The 27,649-nt window shown below is 37.5% G+C and overlaps 2 protein-coding genes across 2 annotated transcripts; both read right to left on the minus strand.

Moving 5' to 3' along the window:
• Positions 1-85: 85 nt before the first annotated feature.
• Positions 86-10,879, minus strand: mfr (misfire). Its single transcript, XM_066295049.1, has 32 exons — positions 10,703-10,879; positions 9,115-9,177; positions 8,972-9,056; positions 8,765-8,918; positions 8,522-8,711; positions 8,293-8,464; positions 8,069-8,241; positions 7,844-8,021; positions 7,651-7,796; positions 7,396-7,602; positions 7,225-7,341; positions 7,017-7,169; positions 6,831-6,971; positions 6,655-6,771; positions 6,473-6,604; positions 6,257-6,418; positions 5,948-6,199; positions 5,685-5,895; positions 3,834-4,084; positions 3,723-3,779; positions 3,535-3,671; positions 3,353-3,484; positions 3,155-3,298; positions 2,936-3,106; positions 2,738-2,883; positions 2,539-2,687; positions 2,302-2,489; positions 2,008-2,246; positions 1,769-1,944; positions 851-951; positions 410-630; positions 86-348 (listed from the first exon to the last, which is right to left on the minus strand). Exons 1-31 carry the CDS (start codon positions 10,859-10,861, stop codon positions 444-446), a joined length of 4,890 nt encoding a protein of 1,629 aa, XP_066151146.1. The 5' UTR covers positions 10,862-10,879; the 3' UTR covers positions 86-348; positions 410-443.
• A 296-nt stretch (positions 10,880-11,175) lies between these two features.
• LOC136346186 (LIM/homeobox protein Lhx2-like) lies at positions 11,176-26,892 on the minus strand. The gene is made up of 7 exons (XM_066295124.1): positions 26,615-26,892; positions 20,854-21,131; positions 16,928-17,101; positions 16,678-16,874; positions 12,053-12,161; positions 11,868-11,997; positions 11,176-11,815 (listed from the first exon to the last, which is right to left on the minus strand). Exons 1-7 carry the CDS (start codon positions 26,615-26,617, stop codon positions 11,594-11,596), a joined length of 1,113 nt encoding a protein of 370 aa, XP_066151221.1. The 5' UTR covers positions 26,618-26,892; the 3' UTR covers positions 11,176-11,593.
• Positions 26,893-27,649: the final 757 nt, after the last annotated feature.

Below are 27,649 nucleotides of genomic sequence, written 5' to 3' on the forward strand. Positions count from 1 at the left end.
AAATACTTACTCAGAAGTTTCCTTTTTATTTTCAAAAATAACACGTAGGTATAAATTGTTTTGAAACTCAGATAAAATCGCCTGCGAGGATCGTCATCGCTTCCTTATTTTCTTTAGCATAAAATAGCGGTTTACCTGTGAGGTAACCGCCAAAGCATAAAATCATCACCACGATGTAAAAGCAAGCACGTTAAGACCAACAGAACTAGGAATCTCTTCCATGTTTTGCTCCATTCGTCCTTGCAACAATCGCCCCTAAAAGGGCACCGTCTTGGAGGCAGGGTACTCTTCGCATGGTTTAACAACAACTGGGTTTCTTCATCAATACGCCGATATTGCACTCGATGTCTATATCCAAAAGCCACGCTCTTTTGGTTTGTTGATAATAAGAAAAACCTCGCAAACTTACTGTTACATCTCAGTTCACTCTCTTGTAGGAGACGTTATCGAAGGGTTTTCATCACCTTCTGGACAAAAGTCCCGGGCAAAGCATAAATAGCCACCAAAGCAAAGAGTATTAGGAAAACGAAGCAACACCCCTTGAGGATTTTCCACCTCCAAGTTTTACATATGACGTGTTTGAAGGACTTGAGGGGGTTTCTGAACCAATTGTAAGACGTGTCCGGTCTCCTAAAAAAGAGAAACTTCCAGTGAGGCATGTGAATTTTGATTTTTATTGAAATGACAATATGTTTATTGCCTATAAAGTACATAATATTCTCAAGAGGCGGAAAATCAATTAAGGGAAGCCAAAAAGTGTTAATCAATGATTATTTATAGATATCTAGCCAATGTGAGTTGATAACAGCGTGCTTGTGCTAATGGTAAAATGTAAGAGATATAGACTTACTTCGGAGGGGGTAGCGATCCAGGACCTTGTCTGCCTATTCCTACAGGCTTTAGCTCAGCCTCTTCTTTGGTGAGGATTTCAAGCTCGGCCTCAAGTTTACCCTAGAAAAGCAGTGTGTTTCGAATTTATAGCCGCTGTAAAGAATGAATGCAAAGCACACTGAGCTCTAGAATAAATGGAGTAGGGAAGGTCGGAACATGTGGAGCGGTCCACATTTCGTGAAATTAGGTATTTCCAGTCGGTATATTGTGGTCGTTCTTCTGGAAACTTGATCTAGCCCTGTCTCGACTCTCTTGAAAAAATATTCTAGTTCACCTCGAATCTTCCTAGGTCATTAATTTCGCTTCTATTGCAAGAGAAGCACCAATCGGGGCAAGCCATCTTGGTCAGCACCATTTTGATGTAGTTTTCCTTTGCGATGCTGTGTAATGAAATAGCCCAGCCCTCTTGAAGTGTCTACAACTATCTAGCAATTTGTCATTCAGGATTTTAAACTCCAAAATCCACTTGAAGGAACCCTTTCCTTGAACCGCTATCTATAGAGGTACCCGTGAAGCTGCCTCCGTCGCAGCAAGCACATCTCTCTTCAATGCAAAATCCTGACTATCGAACAGCTCTTTGAGTGTTTCCAGTTTCACTTAGGATTATTTTCTCGATTATCCAGTATTTTAATTTAATTTGATTTTAATCTTATTATTTAATCAAGATGTTAGATTAAAGGACAAGTTTTGCAAATCTAAATACTATCGAGGATGGCGTTAAAGAAAAACTCAAAACGGCAACTAGGTATGATGGAAAACGCAGAATTTTAAAAACCATCGAGGAAAATGAGACATGCAGAAACTCTTTAAGCCCGTGTGGAAATTTGAAATTGGAAAAAAGCAAAGTAAAAGGGAAGAATTCACAAATAGACCTCACCCCCAAGATGGCAGTTTGCGTCTTCTTATCTTTAGCCGTAAAAGGCCACCACCCTTTGGTACTTCTAAGCTTGAATAAATTAATTCCCTTAGTGTTGCGCTCCAAAATCGACAAATTGCACGTATTTGAGGATTTCGCTCCTCGGGGCATTCGGGAAAGTTCCAGATTTAAAGAACCTATTGTCGAACCCAGCAGATTTTATTTAAAAAAAAATCATTGAAATAGCAGCAATGTCGTACCCAAAAAATCATCTGCAGAGAAAGAGTCATTGTCCCAAACCGTCAAGTGCAAGATGCATGGAGTTTTAATCTCGCTTTTTTCCTTCGAGAAAACTGACTCCGTCTTTCTTATAACTAACTTGTCTTCATTTGCCAGATACTCAAACTTGAATATAAACCTCCAGTTAAAGTTACCCTCTCCAGTTAATGACCTGTAATGCACGTCCGTGTACTGGCTCTTTTGAGGCTGCTCCAACCATCTAAAACAACCCCCATCTCAAATAGGAATCGAGCCTTTTAGGGAGAGAAATCAACCCTTTAACATAAATGTCAGACTTCTTCTCGCCAGTGAAGAAATCATCCTCTGAGAGAATTACATCTTCGGTATTCCAAATTATCACACGAAGTTCATAAGCGATAGGTTTCCTTGGAGTTATATTCACTTTTTCGGGTACTGGATAATCAACTCTAGGGAAAATGTCTATCCAGAGCTGGATTTTTCCCTTAAAATTTTTTATCGTCAGAAGAAGTCAACTTATATAGTAAAAATACTTGTTCAATTCCAGGCTTATCTGGGGTGTAAAGGGAACGAGTTTCCACGTGTTCAGGCACAAATTTGAATCCAACAGCTGGTAGTTCCTGCCATCTCTTAAGTGCTTCTAGAGCGAGGTTCTCGCGATCGATGTCAGGGTCGTTAGTGACTAAAATCAACCCTTAAAGTTTGCGATCAAGGATTCTTTAGATTATTTACTGGTAAAATTCTTAGGAGCAAATTCTTTACTACCGACACAAACAGAGGTGGCCGTATACTCTGGTGCCGGAAGGTTCCATTTCTGGCAGGTTGAAGTCAGAATTTCACATGGCGAGTTCTGGTCCCTCCAACGACAATATCCGCAGCTGAAACCAAGATGCATTGTGAAGAAGTTGAGGAGACTGTTTCGAATGTTACTCGAAAAATGTATCTGCGATTCCACATTTGGCTCGATGTTTTGTATAGAAACGATTTTCCAGATCGATTCTTGTTTCACCAATTAGGTCATCCTTCGTGGTCATATCATAGTCGAAGACTTGGATGAGGACACAAGTGGTTTCTGGGAAGCTCCCCTGGAACTCAAAGCATCTATGGTCTTACTAAGTAATACAGAAGCACTTGAAAGTGTGGTACAACCTTCCAAATATGGGATTTACATCTCTTGGTACGTAGTTTTTTCTATCGCAGACCAATTTCCGTCCGAATTTTAGTTGCAAATAAGAGTCTGATGTGCCATTTAAATCCTTAGGTCTTAGGTGGATTGCACGAACACAATAAACTCTTAACAAGACAGAAAGAATAATTTATGACTAGCTAGATGAAGAGATATTTCACCTTAAAATATACTGAACAGGATGGTTGTGTGGATAATCAGCGAACACCCCGTTCTGCACTAAGTTGCCAGAGGGTGTTACATAATTTTCAACGTCCTCATCATCGGGTGGCCACTTGTAAAATTTTACAGCCCTAAAGGTCTTCGCAGTTATAAGATACAATTTAAAGAATAAAAGAAATACCCTTTAAATACTGCAGTTGTAAGCTGCTCGTCGAGAATCTCATCCCCAGTTATCTTCCCTTTAAATATCTCGAAACTAGTTAACATATCCGAAAAACCCTGGAACTCTGGTTGATATTCTAGCTCATTGGGATAGATCTGAAAGATCCCTATAAGCAAAACGTAAACGAACCATTGTCTTTTAGGTACCTTTAACTTATTTCGATATGCAGGTGAAATGGGTTCCTTCTTATCCTTGGGTATCTGCTGTGACACGCTAAAGGTACTTCACAGATTTCTTGTATTACTTGAGATATTTACCTCTACAGAGGCATAAAACTTTGTCCACCAATCGAAGTCGTTATATTCCTCTTGAAGTTCTTCAGTTACAGACAGAGAACAGTCGCTTTGGGCCTTCTTAAATGCCTCCTGGGATTTGTTAATGTCGCATGAAAATTTTGGACTTTTGGTGAAGAAATTCCAGCATTTCTTCAGGGCAGAGTCATCGTTTTTGGTATCATCAATGTGGTCAACTACGGTACGTGACCAAGTTTTCTTAAAGATTTCGGAACCTAAGGAGGTATATAGGAGATACGTATTATTATAGCAAAAAATATAGTTAAAATTGATAGACAAACATAAATTAACTTAAGCTGAGCGCTGAAAAACTAAGAGGGTCTTATACAGGGTGTCCCATAAGTGTATCATTATATTTCAGGAGGTGATGGTACCTTGAAACATAACGTGGTACTCCATATAAATCATATTTCGGTAATCATTAATTAAGAAGATATAGGGTGTTAAAATTGTTTTAAAAAATCAAATTTTTATTAATATCTTTAAAATCGCGTGACATAGATGTGCAAATGAAATTTGACGTGTTTTGACGGCTAATATAGATGCATTTGTTTAAGTAAAAAGGTTATTTTTAATTTCACTAGAGGCGTGCTTATGGACACATCTCAGCATATTTTTTAAGGAAAAAATACTAAGTCACTGCTTTCCTTCAAAATAAAAATTGTTTTTGAAAATTTTATTTCATTTAGAAGTAAAATGCTCATTTGACTCTTTTTCTCACGTGATTAATTGTTTTTCAGTAAAAAAACAAAAACAGTCTATATGCACGATGTTCTCTAAATGATATTAATAATATTAAATCTGTTCTAAGTGTTATTTATTGGCCAAAAAATTTCCGGAATTTGTCCAAATTGAAGGCTATTTTGGTCAAGACATAATCGAGTCTGCTTGTTCATCGATGCCCCGACCCGTTGAAATATTCCAGCTGTGTTTTGGATTTGTGTGCAGACGGCTATCACCCTTGTTAGCAACTCCTTTTCACTGGAAACAGGTCTTTTGTACACTAAATGGTATACAAAAAATAAACAAAAAGAATCAAAAGGGGTCAGATCAGGCGAACACGCCGGCCAAATTATTGGTGCTCTCCGGCCAATCCGGAGATTTGGGAAAACCTGATTAAGATGATGCTGAGCAACAAATAAAAACGTACAGATGCTCCATCCTGTTAAAATCACATCTTTTGTCTCATATTCAGTGATGCATAAATATGCATATCCGCAAATTTAGCTGATATAATTTGAGCTATTAAAATGAATTTATTAACTCAATTAATAAAATTAGCGCATCCAATAAAATATTTATAAAAGTTTATTGCTTAATGACAATAAATTAATTTTTAGGCTAGTCATAATGACGCAAGTCATGATGCGTTAAATCGTTAGCGTTATTGTTACTGAAACTTGCGGATATGCACACCACTTGTGCATGCAGACTGTTTTTATTTTTTTACGGGCAAACGATGAGTCAAGTGAGCATTTTGCTTCTAAATAAAATGAAACTTCCAAAAATAATTTTAATTTTGAGAAACAGCAGCAGCGTGCCATTTTTTGCTTAAAAAATGTTCTGAAATATGTTCGTACCTACACCACTGGTGAAATTAAAAATGACGTTTTTGTACGCGCAAATGTGTCTACATTAGCTGTCAGGACATGCCAAATTTCATTTATAGATCTCACGTGGTTTTGAAGATATCAATAAAAATTTGATTGTCTCATCAAACTTCAATACCTTATGAATTCTTCTCAATGAAACATTATCAACGTACAATCACCACCTAAAATAAAAAATAATAAAAATGCTTAAAAATTACTATACTTGTTTCGCTGTGCAATATGGGACCGCTGGCCCTATCACTATGATGCAATCCACTGAGCACCTTCAATCTCTCATTAACCGTCATGGGGGTGAATAAAAAGTTCGTGGTATCGCAAGTACTGATTCCTGCGAACACGGAAACTCCAAAGTTCCTGCTATCAAACAACTTGAATTGGAAGGTCTCGGTGTACTCATCTTGCGAAGTCAACTTCTGCAAAGGATCACCTTCAACTGCTTGCACTTTCAGGTTGTTCATTACCAACCACATCAGTAACGCCAAGATGATGAGTAAAATTGGGAAACTTCCTAGCATTCTCTATGACTTTGGATTCTATGAATTTGTCGCCGCAGTAAAACGTGATTTTAGGCCTGTTAATCCTGATGAGGTTCACTTTTTTCAAGTTTCGCATACCCCAGAAAAGTACCTCTACTCTGTAGGATTTGATATGAGGTTTCAGGTGGCTAGGTACTGCTACGATGTGATTATCTGGTATTGCTTTGTTCGGCTCTGAGATCTGGGTAAAAATGTTAACGAGCTTTGATTTTAATGGGAAGTAGCGAATTTGATTCACTTCTATTAGCTCATAAGCCGAAAGGAGTTTTCCAACGACTTCATTCTGGTTGAGAATCGTGTGAAGTCTCAACTTGGTAGCTGATGATGTCTTGTCGTAATTATCGCTCAAAAGCGAGACTCTGGGTTTAATGATGGTTCTGCCGACTATTTCCGCTGACATCTGAAATTTCTGCTTAGTCACGTGAACTGAAGAAATTGAAAAGATGGTTGATACCTTATCTTGATCGAACATTTGCACGAAAAACGAGGGGGGGTTCTCTTTGATACAGCTTCTTGAGCCCTGCACGTAGATGTTGGAGAAGGTCAAAGTTTGATCCCACAAGGGCACCACGACGTTCTTTTTGAGCTGCAAAATCACTGTAGCAGGCGTGCAGGGAAGAAACTTAGAAGCTTTACCTGAGTCTGTTTCATTTCCTTGAGCAATGCTACCTGAACAAATGGGTCTACCAGACCGCTTTTATCGAAGCCTGGACGAACAGCTCCTTGGAATATGTAGGCTTTGGCTTCGAAGAGCTGTAGAAGAAATTAACGGATACTTTAAGCCATTTTACCTTTTTGAAAGGATTTTTTACGTATTTTTCTTCAGCAGTCAGCGCTTTCCCTTCGTATTTGAAGCCCTTGGGAAGGATGTTGAGGCACTCCTGATGCTGCTTATTTAGGCCCAACCACAGGAGTATTTCTATTTTACACATCACCGTGTTCTTGTTCTCGATCTGAGGAAATGTTATAAGGAGCTAAAAGAGTTTTGAAAGACTTGCCATATACAGCATTGGCCGGATCTTCCCGCAGTACTGCCCCATTTCTTCGTCAATGTGGGAGAAGACGATATCTCTCGCTGGAATCCTGAAAGTTCCTATTTTTTTGTTTAAGCAAGTCATGAACACGAAGACATCTGGCCAACAGGACTGAACCTAAAATCATGTTTGAAATGTAGTTCTTGAGTAGATATTTTTAATAATTAGGTACATCTTCAACCAAAGCTTCTATCTTCTGCTGAATGTCATCTAAATGCCGATAAATCAACTTCTTGGATGCGTTTGCTTGCAGTGTTTGCAATACTTGCAATTTATCAAGAACTCCATTCTGGAAGGTTTATTTTGCTCTTATACGGCCTTGCATCCTAATTATCATCATCACCATGGTCTTTAAGCACAGCTTCACTCTCTCCTTGTCCAGGACTGTTCCATAGTCGAAGTTGCTGTAATTAGTCGCAATTATCTCCACATACTTCTTTCCACTGGCAAATAAAACGTCTGCAGTTTCTTTGAGACTCTCCTCAATTAATTGAGATGAGTTAGGGGAGTATTTTGCGAACATTCCTTGGATTATGTCCAGCCTTTCTCTCTGTTATCAATTCTAAATATATATCATAAAACCAACTCAGGAATTTACCAGTTCCCTAGATATTTTCTCAATCATATTCGAGTTATACATTCTCTTCCTAAAATCAGGTCGAGTAGACTTGATGCGCATGCAGGGCTTCTCATCCCCATAATCCATGTAGTAGAAGTCCTTCCCACTTTTCAAAGGCTTCGCCCCTAAATGCTTAAATAAGTGGTAGAAAATAGGCAAAATGAGAACCTGCCTAAAGTTGCATTTGCAGGGTGCTCAAACTCGAAAGTGTCCCCAATCGGCATTTGAGTGGTAACATCCCCGAAAGTGATTCTGAAGGAAATGTGCCTACCATGGTATTTTCTGGAAATGCAGTTGGCCTCGAATATGGTCGCGAACAACAAAGTTTCTTCAAAGCTGAACAAAGCATCCTAAAGCAAATTCTTTACATTTCCCATAACAACCACCTAAGACTCACTTCTCTTAAGTAGGGAATGCCACGTTGAACTCCGACTTTATTAGCTGCACTAGTTGATATTGCCTCTTGCAAAAGTTCAGTGTTCAAACACATTAATAGACTCCCCATGTAGCCCTCAAGATCTTGCTTTGAGTAAAAATGGACGTAAGTTGGGCCAAAAGTAGGCAAAAATCCTTGAAAAATTCCACTATCGTAATATAATTCATAATTATATTAGCGCAAACCTTCGACATCATCATTTGAAATGCGTTTCAAATTTATATGATGAACAGCCTTGACCCCATCATAGCACAGTTCAAATTTGATACTCTGGCACAATGGGGGGAAAAAGTCTGTAATTGTCAGCCTTTCCTGGAAGACAGGATCAGTGGTACCCTTTCTAACAGTGGTGCTTACCTAAATGGTCACTTTTTGATTAATGGGAGGAGTTTCTAAAACTGTTTTGTACCGTACCACCGATCCAGCAAAACTGACAATAATCTTAGTGGAACATTTAGCTTCAGTTGAATTGCCATCATGCATGGTGGTCAGAAAATCGGCAAAATGCATCGATTTTAATTGCAAGTGTCGGCAGTGATAAATATCGAAAATGAATTTAGCCCTTTGGCGTTCACCAAGGAAGGTCATGGGGGTCAAGAGGTTCCTGGAGGTTTTGCTCACCTTATATTTATGCATGTCATAGTCAGGATTATCTACCCTTCAATTTCGTCGTTGACTACATTTAATGGAAATTTCGATATTTGGCCACGGGCTAAAATGTCGATATCAACTTTGAGGTATCCTGTAGGGCCGCTGACAATGCCTGCTTTAGGGGAGGTCAAAATTGCCCATCGATGGTAAAACTGCGAGTCTAAGAATTTCGTTATTGCCAATGGAGCTTTTAAATTGGAGTAACTTTCTTACTTTTCTCGTTTACAACTGTCGTCACATCTAATTTGACACTGCCCAGTATTTTTCGTTTTCTAGCGAAGCTTCTGGGTTGAATTACCTGTGATTTTAGTACAGTGTTGGAAAGGCATTTTTTCTTAACTGCAAAAGGAATTTACCGTGATGACAATGTTTTGCTCCAAAAACTTCTCGTAGGTTGATTCTAGCTCGAAGACGAAATACTATTGAAACAAAATTTACTGTTAATTTATTGAGGAGGAAAAGTAGTGGTGGTTTGAGATTAGGGGAGCAATTACATTAATTTTAGGCCATATTTAGGTACGTATCTATGTTTTATAGTCAAATAACTCCAATAAGCTCCATAGGGTTGGTCCGTGTATTTAGATGACCCCTAGTACTTTTGTTAAAAAAAAAACATATTAAATACAAAAGTTATAAGATTTATCCAAAATCGCCAGAAAATGTTACGTAACACAAAATATGAATATTGCAAAGTTAAAAAAGGACACAAAGACGTTAAATTTATAATCGAACACCCTGTATATTCTATAATAATTGAATAGATGTTTCTTTACAGCTGGGACGAACGTTATTAGTAATTAAAGTTTTTCTTTTTTTATAATAAAAGTAATAAACGCTGTCTAAATATACCGATCAATCCGGTACACAGTAAGCAACATCTCAGGGCTCTACATTTTCTCATTAATTTTTCCTCAACAAAAAGTGTTCGATATATTTGCAACTTTTAAGTTTGATGTCAAATTTTTTTAGCCTGAATTTTAAATGAATCATTAAATTTGAAAAATTGGATGGAGGTAAAAACAATTATCAATATTTTCCTCATTGTCTTTATAATGACTAACATAGAAACGGAAAATTTAATTAAAAATATTTGTGTATATAGAGTAGTCCAAAAACAAACCGCCACGCTTCAACTCCGTATACTCGTATTCTATACATTGAAAAATAGTGAGAAGGTATTTTTTGGGATTTGCCATAGACACTAATTAGGCAGATAGGTAGGTACCTATATCCTTGAAAAGGTTAGTTTCTTTACGAAAATACAGGGGTTTAAAATTTCGAAAAATTATGAAAAGGCCATATTTAGTAACAAATAAAATATTAGTAGCCCATAATGTCCTATTATCATGCCAATGGATGTCTTTAAAAGAAAAAAGACTGTCTGAACACTTTCTCGCAAAACGAAAATTATATCTTAACTCCTTGTCCAAGTATTTTCCCACTTCACCTAAATTTATTAAAGCATTTATGAAAAATAAAGTTTTAGTGTAATGAAAAAATTGTATAAATTATTTTTATATGTGTCTGTTCATTTTTGAATTTTGTAAACGTTCTTGAGAAACTTCCATAAATTTTCAAGTGGCAGATAAAATACGAAGTTTAATAACCGTTTATAGATGATAGAAACAGTTACGAAGAGAATAATTCAATCTAAATTTTCAATTCTGGACTAAATGGTGATGGAGGTGTTGTTGTGATTCCTATAGCACGACGAGTGGAATAAAATGAAAGCTCTTTAATGGATCTATATTGCCTTCGTTGCGTTATTAATAATGGTATATTTTATCATAAACTACTGTTAAAGCAGCTTTCAACTTCCACTTGTATAAAACTGTAGAAAAATCAAGCCAAATAATCCGAAATAGAAAGAAGCCTTTCCCAAGCGCGTTTTCCGGTTCCGACGGTACGATTGTCTGCTCTCTTACTAATAACTACATCACTTACCTCGTTATAGAATGGACAATCCGAAGATTTTTGTACAGCAGTGGACTTCTTCTGATTCCCAACTCTCACTATAACAGCAGAATTCATGTTATCCCATATGTAATGCCTGCCTTCGATTATGGTGATTGCCACGAGATAAGTCTTCGTTTTTTTACTCATTTTGGACAGGGACTTAAGTTTGATCTGAGGAAAATCGTGCTTTTTGACGTTGATGATTCAATCCCTCTTTGCATGGTGGAAACTGGTGTATTGAAAACTGAATTTGTGTCAATAATAAAAGCGAATGGCCATTACTAAGGAGAGGTCGGAGATTTTGAGAATATTTGAAGTCCGGAGCAAAAACTGCATCAGTTCTAATTTAAATTTATTTGAAGAGTGGCGTGATTCGGTAAATATCCCAACAGATGCGCCAAAGTTGTTAGGAAACTTATTTTATGGACACCGTACAGGTCAAACTCAATGAAACGCATGTGAAATATGCAATAATATGTCATTTATATGTTATTTACAAAAGAAAATAAATTAGCCTAAACTCTATACATTTCTTCCTATAACAAATCTGCTATTGTACAAATGGAAAACGTCGACGAAGTCGGGAAACCCTAAATCTATACTGGTGATCACTAAAGGTAAAAACCTCAAAATCACATTGCACAAAATGAACACATACACATAACTGATGGATTATTTTAACGATACTTAATTCGAAAAACCAAGGAAAGAAACGCTTTTTACTTTAGGTGAAACTGCTATAATTAACATTATAAAATTTGTACATGCGCTATATTAGCAAATGTCCTAAGGAACTTTAGTATGGATATGGATTTAGTGAATGTAAGCACTTTTCAACGTACTTACTAAAGATGAGTGCATTAGAAGCAAACTGAATCATTAATAGATATCGCTAAAGGTAAGATTTTGCGAATTCTGATTATGCAAATGATGGTGCAAATCATCCAAGCTTTGATGCGAAATGGAGCTGTCAATGATGGTAGATCCACCAGGAGATCCATTGGGACCGCTCGACTGAATGTTGTTGTTATTGTTGCCCTGCGAACCTTCCTGCCTCATTAGATTCCTGCGCCATTTAGCCCTGGCATTTTGGAACCAGACCTAGACAAAACAATCTAGTCGACAACTCTCAATTATTAATTCGGTAATTTACCTGAAGAACCCTCTTGGAGAGGCCAGTTTTCTGAGCCAGTTGCTTCAGATCTTTGGCGTCTGGATTTTGGTTGATGGCGAAGTAGGTTTTCATGGTGCGCAGCTGGTGATGCTTGAACGAGGTTCTCATTCTTAGATAAAAAACTGTTATGTATTTATCTTAGTAAATGAGAAAATGTTTTTTACCTCTTGGTTCTCTGCGAGTGGTGTCCGTTACTTGAGGCCGGAGAGGTCACTGACGAGTCATACGAAAGCGACTCCATTGAGGAAGATAAATCACCTTGATGGAGCATTTCTGAAAAATTTAGCAAGCGCATAAAAGTCTGAGCACATGATATGTAAAATTAAAGCCAAAAATAAAACATTTAAAGCCCGGAATTAATGATATTTGCTGAAAATCCCAGCAGTCGCTCGAGGGCCCTTCAGCCCACTGGCGAAGGCTTATCCCTTCAAGTGGACCGTACATCGTTGTCTATTTTTCCATATCTGATAGACGTGTTTAAGTGGTAAACACACACTGGCGCCCTTATGTGCTTGGGTATCTTCGATATTGATCGATGCTCACTTCAATAATATTACCGCAAATTATGGTTAAAACCCCTGAAGAGGTCTTGTAAAATACAAACACAAGCTGACGCTCTTTATCTAAATACTAGAAATAGTTCGTTTAAAAGGTGACACGTCCATTCTAATATAAGATAAAGCGGTAGCCTGTCCGAGTGACTTCAAATGACAGGTGCTGCCGGACATACATATATACAAAACGGTTTTTGGTTATTGCTGCCTCGATTTTATTTTCCCATTATCTCAACTATTTTATCTAACGTAGATGGAAACGGAAGAATTATGGGGCTTTTAATAGTAATGGTCGACGGACTTTGTTAGCTCTGGGAAGGTGCCGGAATTCAGATTTTTTAATTTGTTCTAGTGTTTAAACAGAATTAACAACTCCACGTTATAAATTTCCATTTGGTTAAATATTTAAATAAAGCGAACTGGTACTGGGATATTACTCTTAATTTCTGTACACAAAAACTTCATCGGTTTATTACTCGCAAAGTAAGATTTTAGCTTACTGCATTTGGACAGCTCGTGAAAGTGTTAAGACACTAAGCACGCCATTGGTTTTTAGAAAGATTTACTGATCAAAACGTCGAGCCCCTGGTTTTCATGAAAACTGGAATTAAAAATAAATGCAATTTTGTTTATTAAGTGTTGAAAGTTGTTTCTGTATCGATCGAAACAGGTAGTTTAACTCATTCAAAGCAGGGGCATATTGGAAAATGACGAGAAAAATGGTATGAAAAATTTAGTTGCTTTTGCAGGAAATTTACCAAAAACCACAATTTTTCCTGAACTTCTTCTGTACATTTCTCATTTATGTAACTTTAAATTTAGACGACTTAAGTATTTTTCATCAAGTCGATATTTAAGGAAACTGGCTAAAAGTCTGTTAAGACACGACTAAAAATTTCTAACTTTTTCTACAGTTGTGCTTTATGTGACTGTAAATTTCAATGGGGCAGATATATTTTTCCCAACTTGCGAATTTTTCAATAAAACCATTCAAAATATCATTCGAATTTTGAGTGATGTAATTCAGACTAGAAAAATATCGCTCGGCACGGAAATCCGGGCAATCCCAGAGTATTTCTTCTAGCTTCTCTTATAGCGCCTTTATACGTGTTTTAAAACCCAATGATGTAGGTGTTTTGTTTTATTACTGTTATATAATGTATACAAGGTCTTTCAAAAGTCCCGGAACGGTCATTGACGGGGTGTCTCTAAAAATTCTGTACAAAATCCTAACACACATTTCTGAGGCGAAAACATGCCGATTTAACCCAATTTGGCCCGATTCAAAAGCGGGCGAGTTTAACTTTAATAAAAACATGGAAATTTAAAAAACGATTACGAATTGAAGGCTAATCGAATGTTTTTATTTTTTTCTTTTCAACTGGACGAATATACAGGCAGTTTAAAGTTATTTTCAAGACATGCGCCAAACATCACCTTGCAAATATGTTGATAAGGGATGCCTGCAGAGACTTGCACCAAGATAGCTTTTTTTTTCATAAAACAGGTAGGAAAACACGAATTTAGTCATAAATAAATTTTATGCCCTTGGGATAGAAACAATTATGCTCGTTTAAAAAGGGCTGACAGCCCCATTAGCGCTGACAGAGCTTTCTACAGGTGTATCGCAAACTGTAGGCGGATTCTGACTTCTTGCCCCTTACAACTTTCAGATGGGACGTTTTAGATAGATAGTAACATTGCAAATGAAGTAATCAATTTTTTTCTTTTTTTAAACTTCACTTTGATGTCTCGTGCCTCGAAAACCGTCCACTTTTGGGCTAAGATAAATTGAACTAAATCGTCATGTTTACTTTCCAGAAATCTGTAATAGAATTTTATGCAGGCTTTTCGGAGACACCCTGTATATGAGCATCCAGTATTTCAGGAGCGGTTTTAGTAAAGATTACTAAATATTCTGCAAAGCGGTTATATGTGATGCTCATTTCAGTACTGATAACGAATGGCAGGGGCATCAATTTTACGGGAACTGAGTGCAACTCTATATTTCTTGAGCTAAAAATGCGTTTGCAAATGAGTATTTAAATAGCATTTTCTAGATGTAGATTTCGTGAACAATTTGGCAATGTTGATCACACAGGTACCTATGCATTCCCGTCAGAAGCTGCATAATGACTAAAAAAAACAAATGCCAAACGCGACGTTGCCATTTTCTGCACAACCACAATGGTAGATTTATTAGGTGTTTCTGCACGATTTCGCAGAATAATTAATGGAGATTTGTGTGTGTCTTCGGGTCTCTTAACTACTTCCTAATTTCATCTAATCGGCCCGTCTGCCATTTTGCCTTTCCTCACCCTCCTTTCAAGCCAGTACTTAGACTGATTAATTAGGTAGTCGTCCGAGATCTCTATAGGTCATGTACACACAGCTTTAGATCCCCATTTATAAAAAAAAAAGCTGAGGTGGTGACGATTTTCGATTCTCATTTCGAATGCATCGATTTGTTTAAATTTATTGTCGGCACTTTAAGAGCAGAATCGGGCTCCCAGAACCCGGACCAACAAGAACCAACTTTAAGGATTTTATTTTTTAATTCTGTTCACGACTAAGGCAGCGTTGCCATTTCAAAGGTGCCCTTAGGTTAAACCTCATTCCTGCCATCTAGGAAACCCTTTTAGGAGACGGTGCTGCGTAGATTTTCTGTGCTTAATTGAAAGTGAGGCGTAGGTCGTTAATGTGAGTAATTAATTGAGCTTTGACGAAAATAAGACAATTTGGCAACTACGTAATGGTTGGCTAACCCGAGTATCGATCCTATATCGACTTGTAATTTATTGGGTCGTTGGTTCGGTGGGTGGCCAAACCGAAACAGTTGACAGTTGAAAAGTGTCCTTAGATCCTTATTGGATAAGTCCCATCCGGTAGCCCATTGGTTAAAAACGTTATGGCCGCTCAGGAATTTCTGTTAAGGTAGACCTATCGTCGGCTACGATAATCATTTATGTACTAGTGACATCTGCGGTCAATTAGACGAAATTTTCGAATGTATCTTAGAAACGGTGAGAGGAATTGTTCGGAATCGATTGAGCGCGGCCCCAATACGTAAACATATCATGACATGTCCATAATAATACCGAAAGTGCACAATACGTAGTTTTGTTGTTGAGGACCGTACGTACAAAAAAGGCACGAAACAATGAGCGAAACAAACGTAGAAAATATATTGTATTTGCTCATTAGAAGAAAAACGTCGGGACAATACTAAGAGGTACAATGCCATTGTTTACAAATGCACTGCTTCACTTTTGTAACAAGGTATCGAAAGCGGACGTATATGGACAACCGTGTGAGTGTGTTGTGAATTAAGGTGGTGAAGGGAGGAAGGGTGAACGCGATCATTGGGGTTGGAAATTCGAGGGTTTTGCTTGTCTGCACTCCTCCAGTGGCTTGGATGCTTTGTTTTCTATCCATTCTCGATAACAATGAACGGACCTTTAGGGCAGAAGCAGAAACTATTCTTTTATTATGTATAATATTGTAGATATGTTGCCTAAAACGTTTTCAACATCGCAATTTTAGGCAATTTCGAAAATACCAACGATCTAAGAAAAGCCAACTGAATGTGGAAAGAACGACGGAACAACGATGAAGATGAGCTTAATCGAAGTTCTGCTTATCTTGAGTACGCAAAAATCTCGGGAAATGATTTTCTTAGGTCATGCCGACTTAACGTACGGTAAATTTGATACTGATGAGATAGTCCTTCCCGATCATGCTGGATATTGTAACTTGGGTCCCGATATTGTTGACCAATGAGCGAAGTAAGACTTTCTCAATCGACACAAGACTAGAGGCTAAATACAGGGGCACTTCCGAGACAGTCAACCGATGAAGACAATATCTCGTCTCAGAATTTATGAATTTCTAAGAGATTGCTGAGTTTTAATTCGCCAATGAAAACATCCGAAAAATTGAAAAATCGAGGAACGTTACCAACTTTAAGGCGCGTCCAACGAGAATCGATCAATTGAAACAACTCGTTTTAACTTTGTCTCAAGATCTCTAACAAATTCTTCAATTTTCGGTACGCTACTGAAAAGCACCATTTAACGTCGACTGAGTTGATCAGAGAATTCGAAAAATTGAAGTTCTTCGGCGATTTTTGAAAAATTTCTAATACAGCTCTTAAATGCGGACGGTAAAGCTGCTTTGTCGCACACATTGCCGCAGGCTGCTAGGCAAATGATAACAACTAAACCATCTTTACCTACCTAAAGTAGCAGCTGCCATCCTCATACCCACAGGAATATCACCACAGGACGAGTCATCAACGGCAGGTTTCCTCTTCCTGGGCCTCCCTTTGTGACTTTGAGGTGGAGTGTTGGGGGGGTAATATCCTGGAGATTCACCCCCTGAGTAAATGGGTGTGTCGTGAGGGTCGAAGGAGTCCATGATTTCGTAATGGGGCCTGTTGGTTGGAGCTTTAGCCATAGAATTTTTTTTTTCAAAGATGGAAATTACCTGCAGTATATCACTCCGTCCCTCAAACCGAAATGGTCGCCCTTGGAGAGAGGTATTTGACAGAGGTTACAGGAAAAACAGTTTAGGTGATAAACCAAATCTCTGGCCCTCATTACTAGCTCGTTGGCAGATATGCCTGTTTGACATTTGCCGCACCTTGTTACCGCAAACATCCTGTAAAATCAAGGTTTCGGAATGAAAAATGTAGAAATCCTTTCTTGTTTTAATTGAAAAACATATCTAGCTGCCTGAAGCCTATTATTATTATTAAGCCGATCAAAACTTATTAAGAACTTCATTAATGAAGCATTTTTTGCGGGGATTATGAGGGATTTGTATGCGTGCAGTTGCACGTTGCAGCCGGCCTACGAAATTACATAATCTGACACAATTAAGTACACATTTTTCTCAATTTTTTGTAATTATTACTGCGGATATACGTACTCGTTAAATATAGTTTTTCTGTTGAGTCCGATAAGCTGCCATCAACAGGGACGTAATAAAAACAAATTGAAGAACTGCCTGCTTGTCTGGGATACGCTGTTTGCAACTTGCAAGTACCCTTATAAATTGCTGATTAATTACACTGTTTTAGAATGTATTGGGAATAAATGAGGCAATTAAACATGTGCCATCAGGTGAGGGTTAACCAGGGGTTTTGGAGCTCGTTTTACTCGACCTGGAAAGGGGGCAATTAAAAAAAACGCCTTATGGATCAATCCATTTTCCCGCAACATTGATTGCATTCGCTTTATATGCTCTTCGTCTAAATCTAAATATATCCTGCTTCACCACCTTTTTTTTTTTTCGTGGATGGGAAATATATGGCCGCATTATAATTCCGTGGAGTGAAGACAAGGACCATAATTCTCACAAAGATAAAAACCAGATCTGCGTATGAGGCCCATAAATTTGGCCCGTCCTAATTAATTGAAACCTTCGGATCTACCAAAATCGGATGTCTTAGAGGAAAAAGAAAAACAAATAAATTGGGCGAAAGGAGGGCCGGAATGCCATCGGGTGCAAAAATTCGGGAGACAGCCAATTAGTAGAAATTGATATTCATTGTTACCGAAATTCCTTTGCAAATCACTAATTCTGAGATATCGAACAAAAAAAACTGGATGTCTGCTTTGACGTCGGGCTTAATGTAAGGCCAAAGTTCGCATTCAGACAGTTTCTGTGAACAAAAGATATTGATTTTTCTAGCAAGTAGTTTAGAAATCGTGGGTAATTTTGAACTGGGAACTGTAACAGTCTCGAAAATGTTTGTCCCAATGTTGAGACTTTGAAAATGAAGCAGAAGGCCCGTAAACGCCTACATAGGCGTACTTGGAAAATGACGCCGAAAATTGAATCGAATCGAAAAATATAACCAAAACTGCACTAAAAGTTAAGAGGAAAACTACAATATTTAACGTTTGCTCGTTTCAAAGGATAAAATTTCAAATTATTTGTAGTTGCTCAAAATACTAATGCTTCTATAAATACGAAGAACCGAAAAACCCTCGAACGAAATTGAAAACTCATTGGAAAACTCAATAAAAACCCACAGTCAAGTGCTAACTCTCCCAGAAATCCCTGGAGATAAAACTACGCTTATAAATAAGCTGTTAGACCCTAAAGTCGGCATCCCACGCGACATCCGCGCGATAGGCTCGACATCTACGGCAGCCTTCGGAGGTTTTTGAACCACCTCCTGGAAAGACGTTGAATAATACAGAAAAAAGTTCACTGATAAGCGGTTTCCGGGACGATTTAAAGTGAGTTTCTGGGACGGCTCAATGTGAGTTTCGGGTTAAAACTGAGATCTCTGGGTTACCAGCAGGCAAGGGCGCGGTCTACGTTTTATTAGAGCTGATCCATGTTTTATCAGCGTGTAGAGTAGGCCAACTTAGGTCGGCGCGGAAAGAATTGCAAGATCTCTCCACCTAGATGTTTAGGAAGTAAGGAAGAAAATATTTTTTAAGCTAAAAAATCGAAACATTTGGAAGAAAGCTGCGTAAAATCTTTCAAGAAGAAGTTAAATGCTCAAAAGTAACCACCAGCCGTGACATTTCAAATTGAAGCCCAAGCGTTCGGAAGAGTACTCCGTGAGCTTTTAAGGCTGGCAATCCACGACGTGCGAGCTTCGCCGGTTCGTGGGATCCCTGCTCAATGTGCACCCAGTAATTGCACAGTTCGACAGAAACCGTGGGAGCGTGTCCAAAATTGCGGAAAGCGCAAAATAGAAGAATCACTACACAAACCGAGTCAGTTGTGGAACTGTGAGCGATGCTGTTCCCAATAGCTCAAGAAAATTGCCGTCTATAACGTCGATTATGAGAAGAGCTTTAATGCTTTCCTATCAATCGATCAAATATTTGTCATGCCCTGAAGGTCCCGAAGATGTGTTTATCCTCATTACGTTTACACGCCTCACTGTATGTAAACACAAATTTTCTTAAACAAGTACCTACGTACTTCCGCCTTATAAAACAGTTCTGATATAACGTTGTGATAAGCAAAATCACCGGTTATATGAACTGACAAGCATATCAACCCACACAAAGTTAGTCAGTCACAAGTCGGACGCAGATGCGTGTTTCCCACAAATTTGTTTTCATTTGCGACGGAATGAATAACTACGATATGAAACGTTGTCGTGTGTGTTAGCTTTAACTTCGATGAAGCCTTGATACCCGGCTGTAGTTAATTTTAACAGACAGGTTTTTGCTTGAGTTGAAGTTAAAAAAAAACAAAAAAATTGCTCATTCACCCACTAAAGCATAAAACAAAAGTAATGAGGAACTCGTGGGCACACATCGGAGGCAGCAGATGCACATTCCCACAACTGAGAAGAACATAAAGCAGCGCAGATGCAATAAAAGCCCCAAAGAAATGGGATATTCTCAAAATAGTCCAATTAATTTGACAATAGTAACGTTTTTGGTTTTGTTTTTGTTTGTGGAACGCCACCGGAATTTTAATAGGAAAGAATGTCCGGCCTCATTATTTCGTTATGTAACCCAAAGGGAGAGGTAACTAATTCCGCTTAAATAATTTATTTGAATCGGGCCCTGCCAAATGGTGATGGTGTCATTTCACTGAAGGGTTTTTGAAGATTTATCGATCGTATCAGGAGAATTATCAGATAACATGCAGTTGTACGTTTATTCTCGGAAATGCCATCTTTAGAGGAACGTTACGCAACGAAGAACGTAGAAATAATAAATTTTCTCACGAAAATACGTTGAGCAAATTATCAAATAAGTGTCCTTCAAAACGTACACCTGCGAAAAATGCCGATGAATGCGTCGACATATTGGAAAATAACCTTCAACTACTGCAGATACTGCAGTACTCCTCCGATTTCAGTTACCTCAAGTTCCAATTTTTTTTCGATTAAAGCTAGATGCTTAGGGGCTACCCCCCGTGGAAGATCATGCGCTTTCCTTTCATTTTTTGACCTCCGTGAAGCATTCAAAATTTGAATAATTCTGCCTGGCTCCGACCACCACTTCAGGATATGTTCAAATTATGAAAAACAAAAAATGCGAGAAGATGGATAAACTGCAGAAAGCGGTAACCATTCGCTCTTGGGGTTTACCACAGAAAAAAATCCATCAGAAAACAGGGGCGGGCCAGAAAGGCCAAAAAGAAGGCAACGTTCTGATTTTTCCAGGGTTTTCTTATTTTCGTGAAAGATCCTCTAAATGCTATTGGCGCCACAATTTGGGGGATTGCAAATATTCCAAATACTTCAAAACGTCGGATAACAATTTTGACTTGAATACCAAGAGCGAATGTCGCCCAAGAGGCTGACAAACTGAAAAAGAATGGTCCTTTTTTATCCCTAAATAACGTCTAAATGCAATGTGGTAATATGGAAAGTATTCACGTGACAGTTTCCCCTCGTTCCACATTCGGCGTCAAAAGCCACTTACCTGTAATAATCTTCTTTACAATAAATATTCCCATCCCTCGCGAAACAAGTCAACTCAGAGTCCAAGGGTAGTTTACATTCACTACACTTAAGACAACAGGCGTGCCACTGCCTATCCACTGCTAATAGGTAGTAGCGGTCTTGTATCCTGCCCCCGCAGCCTGCACACGAAGAAGCCTCCCCCAAAGAAGATCCCCCCATGCTGGAGCACGGGGAGGTGGGTCCATGGTCGATGGACTCCCGATCTTTCAGCATACTATCGGCGATCGGATTGAAAATCTGCAAAAGAAACATTGAAGTACTTGATGCGCCCGACATTAAATGCAGACTAACAGAGCTCCTATTTTCTTTGGTTTTAGGAAGGAAGTTGGTGCGCGTAAGTCTATAAAAATGCGACGAATTAATTGATCAGTATAATCGTCGGATAATGATGGTTTTAACGAATCGTAATGTTGGGTGAAATTACGACCTTAAACGGCTAGAAACGGTCTGCTGGTGTAGGTCTACTTCCGACTTTGGCGCCCGCTTTTCGGCTAGACGACACGGTAGTCGTTTCATACTTAGTACGGTTAGGAAATTTTGTAATTGTTTCATTACAACAGGATTTTGTTAACTTTCATCTGCCCTTATGCATTTGCAACCCATGGCATTGTATCTCTAATAAAGATCCGTCACCCAGCAAGAATCTAAAAATAGGATCATGCGAGAGTCTCAGCAAACCCTCTCAAGTTTACTGCACATTTATGAGAACCCTCAGAAATTTCATATTTAGAACTGATAATTTCGAATATAAAGGATTTATATAAGGAGATAGAACTGTCTGATGAACGTCGAAACATCCCCTGCAGGATTTAGGGGAATCCCTCGCGATACTAATTGGGACGTGAGTACTCTTGGAAATTCTCGAATCGAGATTCAAAAATGTTCTGTTTAATTTCAAACACCTTCACGTGGGTTAAATTTTTTTGAAGGATTTAGTTGTGCTGCAATTACTCAAAAATATTCTATCAGAGGTATTTTTTTTTTTTTAATCAATGAAATATGGAAAAACGTTCAGAGTTTCGAATTCCAGAGAGGGACTCTTGAAACTTTTGTAACCTCGGCAAGTAAAATTATTCTTTCTTTCCTTCTTGCTAACTTTAACAATTTTGCTTTAAAACACACTGAGTAACCTAGAAAGCTCTCGAGATTATGGAAATGATCTTCAAAATCTTGCGCAATTTTCAAAGGCTTGAATTCATTATAATTTCGAGCTTAAAAGCCTGAAAATTGCTTCAAAAGTTCAGGCCCCAAAAAAACGAAAAAAATCGCTTCCTTTAACCGTGAGTAAAATCTTAATTTCATTGAAGTCTGAAAGGCCAAGGGCGTCCCTAAAAGGATAATAATTGGCAGAGGAGTTTTTTTGTAATTTTTTACATTTTGCTACGCCTTTGAAACTGGAAAATTGAAGTTGGTCGAATGAAAAATGAAAAAGTTGTCCGAAACTTAATTTGATTTGAAAATCAAAAACCAGGGACGTCTTTACAAGGGGATTGCCCAATGAAATTATCCCTCTACAGCTGTTTTCGCATGTTTTAAAATATTTATGAAATTCTGGGTTTGTTCGCAGCTGGCTTAAATTAATATGGACATCAATAGCCATGGGCTTTTCTAGAAGAAATGACAAGTTGGATCAATGAACTTTAATTGTGTTTTTTTGCGTTTTTCTGTTTCACTGAAAATGTAGATTCAGAACTGATGAAATAAAAGCAATTCGTTCTAGTTCGATGCTTATTGGTGGTTAATTATTGAATCTTATTCAATCAAGAAGTTAATAATCTTGTTCAATCGTGGAAACTATTTTTTGGCCTGGAAACGTTGTCCACACACGTTATTGTGCATCTTTATCAAAATATTTCATGTGAATAAAAACATACGAAGACCGTGTTAGAATGATGTTCTTCTGGAGTTTTGCACTCTTTAGACTACTGAGGGAAATTCGCTTAAACTACTATATTTAGTTTCCCACATGCGGAGCATCATAGAGTACCTACGCGCAGGTAGTGAAGAGTGGTCAATGGAAATGGAACCATTGTCTGCATATCTTACTGATTGATTCACTATCGGCATCACCACGATAATAGTGCCACATTCAAAAAGTTGGATTGTATGCCGAGAAATTCCATGTTACACACGGAATGTAAAGTGCAACTTCCAATTACTTTTCCAAGAATTCCGCGCGATCAATAAATCCTCACCCATTTTCATTGAAGTCAACACGGAATTAATTGGTACATGATGGCGGGCATTGTCTTCAGTCAATAAATTTTATCGAAAGACCAATTACAATTAACAATTAGCAAATTGACCTGGGAGTAATTTATATACGAGACCGCGGGCGTCGATCGTACACCTTAAGTGCCAGTTTTGCATAAACCATGCTAGTTATAGAATAACAACAATTATGTCATTATTAGCACAAATACGTCAGATATTAGAAATTTGATGCTGATCAGAGCTTGAATTAAATTATTCAATTTTTTTGTATGATGGATTGAGCAATTTTCAATTACGTCGAATTTCCTGTACACTTTCACACATACTTCACCTGCAAATTGGGCCTTGAATTGAATTTTCATTCGCATGTTTTACATTATATTGGATAAAAACTTCGTTAATAATTATTTTCTGTGATAACTCGAAAGTTATTGTATCTTCAAAAAAGTTCCAGGTTGGAGCTACGTATATTATAATATATAAGGTGTATTAAAGCTAATCAAAGGAAATAATAACAGGAAGCCATAGATCTGTGTCAAGAATACTTCATTGGGAATGATCGATTGTCATTTTCAGTGATTTATTCAATTATTTAGTAATGAGCGGTAACCTACAATATATCATAAATGAGCAAAAATAAGTTGTTTCAAAATTCCATGTTACAAAGTATCTACGAGTAGCAGTAATGAGAAGAGTGTTAGAGGTTTTGTTAAGTGTTGTAAATGCGCATACAACGAGTTAATTAAGTTATATTGCTAACGTTTCGGTTTAACGCCAAATTTTCAAATTCAAAATTAATTGATCTTTTACCGTTTCCAAGATCCCAATGATCATCCTTTACAGATCGCAGACATTACCAGGGCGCATCCACCATCATGTCCCGAAGTTCATCTGAAGAATTTTTTATACGAAACTTAGACTCTCAATGCATTGTTATTTTATATTAAATTGCATTTTTATTAGCACAATCTTAGTTCGTTCTTTCAAATGAAGCTGTTCAAAATTCCTGAAACGATCTGCTAGGCAATCGGCAAGTAATGGAAAGCTCCTTTTTGCCATAGAATGTACGAACAATCGATAGGTGACGCAAAGCGTCTTTCTGCTGTGGAAAGTTGTTCATAGACCATCTTCAAGTACTGTCGCGAACCTTCGCAAAGCATCATCAGAGCGGATAAGCGCCTTCAATCAACAATCCAACTTACCTATATAAAGAAACGTCCAACCAGCGCGGATTTCAATATAGAATTTTGGGAGAACCCAATATTAGAGGCGCATTTACGAACTCGAAGTTGGACTCAGATTTGATATTAGCTTTTGCACTGAAACATAAGTACCAATATCAATAAATTTAATTGACCCATTTATGGTACCAATACGCCGTCGGATGTGAAGTTGTCGCTGAACTGCCGGTGGGCTGCCGTCGAAGTTAAACCAGTTTTATCTTTTTGACGTTGGCGCTCGCAAACAAAATCGTAACGCGTCGACGCTCAATGAAATCAGTGGTTGACGGCACATGATCATAATGAATGAGGGGACATATTTTTGTGTTTACTTATGCGGCACAACCCCAAATCCAATTTCAAGAATATGAATAATTTTAAATGCCAAGTTGAAAATTCCGACATTTTAAACAAAAAATTCACGTAAACAAATTTTCAATCGAAATAAATTTTATTGAAAAATTTGAAATCAGGGGCGTACTAATTAGGCGATTTTCAACCGAGGTCGCAGGGCGTTCCATTAAAATATTCAGATTCGTGCTCATTTCTATAATTGCTTGTCGAAATATAAGGAACAACCCTGTGCGCACTTTATATGTATTTAAATTGGAGGTAATTTATGTAATTTTTTAACCATATTAATATGGATAAATCGCTAATACATAGATTTAAAAAATATATATATTTAATTAGGAAAATTAATAATTGACCAGAAACGTCGTTAACATCTACCGGGATACCTGTAGTAGGCCCTACTTAGCCAAAAAGTTGAAAATTATGTGGCTATGGAGAGGGCGAAGCTCTTGTAAAAGCAAAAGATAGACATATTCATTTAAATGTGATAGTCACAGGCTATGACACTGAATCAAAAAGTGTTCATTAGAAGTACTATTTTGCAGTATTTACCAATTAATGACAACATTATCCTATGTGTATTTAAGGTTACCGGATGATCCAAATTTAGTGTATATAGTTCGATCGCGGTTATTATTGCAAACAGAGATTTGGAACGTCAATATAATGCAATGGAATTAAGATATCGTTAATGCCAAATGTCATTTGTCACTTCAGGATTCGCCGCAATGAATATCAAGTTTTTCTTAAATGCAAGGTATGCTACTTAAATCGAAATGACATTTACTCGAAAGACCTTTTCCGTTGAACTGTTATAGTTGATCTTTTGGAACGTCAGTTACTCATATGCACCCATTTTATGGCATTGAAACTGTTTTTTTGCCCCCGGTATATGAATTATTTTATAATTTTTGTGATAAATTAATTTAAGCAATTTTTCAATTTTGCCACATTAGTCAGAAAGGAAAATTTAACTTTTTACATTTTTGTTTTAACAAAAATATTACCCACAAGAAACACTAATATTTATTGTAAAAAACAAAAATTTGCATTTTGCAATTTTTTGATATTGTTTTACATAGAAATGATTGTAAACAAACGAAATATGTAAATTAATTTCTTCAAAAAAAAAAAAAAACATTTTACTGTTAGTAATGTCTGCATCAAACTCAATGCGTTTCATTCATAAAATGAAAAGCAAAAGTGCCCATTCAAAATAGCATTTTAGTGGATTTTAAACAGTAAAGTTGAAAAGTAAATTAAATTAGTTTGTGTTGGTTAAAAAGCGGTGTATCGGCATGTAGCCAGGGGTATTTCGTTGTGCCTATTCAAAAAATAAAGTTATCCTAGGCAAATTTGGAAATTCAATTATATACAGGGGGAAAATAAAAAGTTTAAATAAATACCATAGTATTTCAATTTGTAGGTAATTGCGCTAAAAGTGTAAGTAAAAGAGATTGTTGAAAAGATCCTTTCGAACAGATATTGATGTAGAATTAAAAAATATACATTCCCACGAAAAAAACAAAACTTGGTACTAATTGCGGCCATTTGTTAATGACAAGTGACGTCTGTCATTAGCACAATCGTAGTTCCATTACGCCATAATAATGTTTAAACCTTTGAACCTCTGATAACTCAAAAATTTTACCATACATTCGATTTGGGTCACCCGGTATAGGTAACTAATTTATAAAAAAATGGATCAACTTCCGTTATTCAGAAAGCACAAGGTTGGCCCTTGTGCTAAAAAGAGAAAAGAAGACTTTGAGTATGTTGTTTAAAATTTTTTATAATAATAGTATGCCAATAAATGAGATTTTTTCTCTTTAGGACTTATAATATAAAAAACAATAAATAACCATTCCTAATTAAACTGCAATTTTTACTGTTATCAGTGCTAAAAATGACTGTAATCCAAAACCAACTCACCATAAGAAAATCGCAATCAATACTATATCCTCAATCAACCTAATTTGCTAAAAATACAACCGTCACTACAAGGCACCGAACCCAAATCTCCCGTCGTCCAAAAAAGTCCGCATAAGTCACAAAAATAACCTCTCACTCTCCCGCTCTAGACCTTAAACTGGCTACTGTCACTACTAAAACTTCGCCAACGACACAGAGGGGGCACATCTAAACTCCTTTGCATCTCTGAATAGGGATGCTGGCGGGGTCACGCCCCTTTCGCAGTTGTCAACGCAGGCTCCGCCCTTCACTAAGTGCCTCGAAGTTGTCACGGTCCAATAGGTGCGTCGCATAGGGGCGCTCTCTAGCGGATGCCTCGGCAACTGAGCTCAGACTGGCGGTAGCGTACATGACGGCATGAGGGCCTGAGGATTGGAGGTGTGGGTGCGAGAGAGAGAGAGAGAGAAGGAGAAAGAGAGACGGTGATTTTGCTAAGGTCGGCATATTTTGGTTTGAATTGAAGTTGGGTAAATGTACGAAACGTTGCGATTTTGCTGAGGTGGTTTTAATCCCATTAGCCTGATGATGATTATTTTTTTGAAGTTCTGAAAATTGCAAAACACCATTATACCGTTCGGGAGTATTGACCGACATAATGTCAACCGTTATTTTTTGATGCGATACGTTAATAGTTCTTTATAGTTTTGTATATTATCCTATTAAAATTTGACAACGCAAATGTAGCCAACAAAATATGTATATAATAGTTATTTAACAAATATATTAATGAGAGGGATTAATAATCGATACATTTTTTAAATAGGTTGCGAAAAAGTTAGTTGTAAAATTATAAACGTTTCCCTATTTTGAATCAACTGTCTCTCAACGTACATATTGTGTTATATTGAAAAACACTGATTTATTAATGAATGATTTTGTTTTTTGGACAACTTTAAACGGTAACAAAAAACCACTTGTTCATGTATTGTCCGGTTGAATATTGGTCAATTTTCTTTTATATGTCAAAGCTGTCATCACTTGGCAAAGCTGTCACTG

The sequence above is a fragment of the Euwallacea fornicatus genome, chromosome 22, assembly GCF_040115645.1.
Source record: "Euwallacea fornicatus isolate EFF26 chromosome 22, ASM4011564v1, whole genome shotgun sequence".
NCBI lineage: Eukaryota > Metazoa > Arthropoda > Insecta > Coleoptera > Curculionidae > Euwallacea > Euwallacea fornicatus.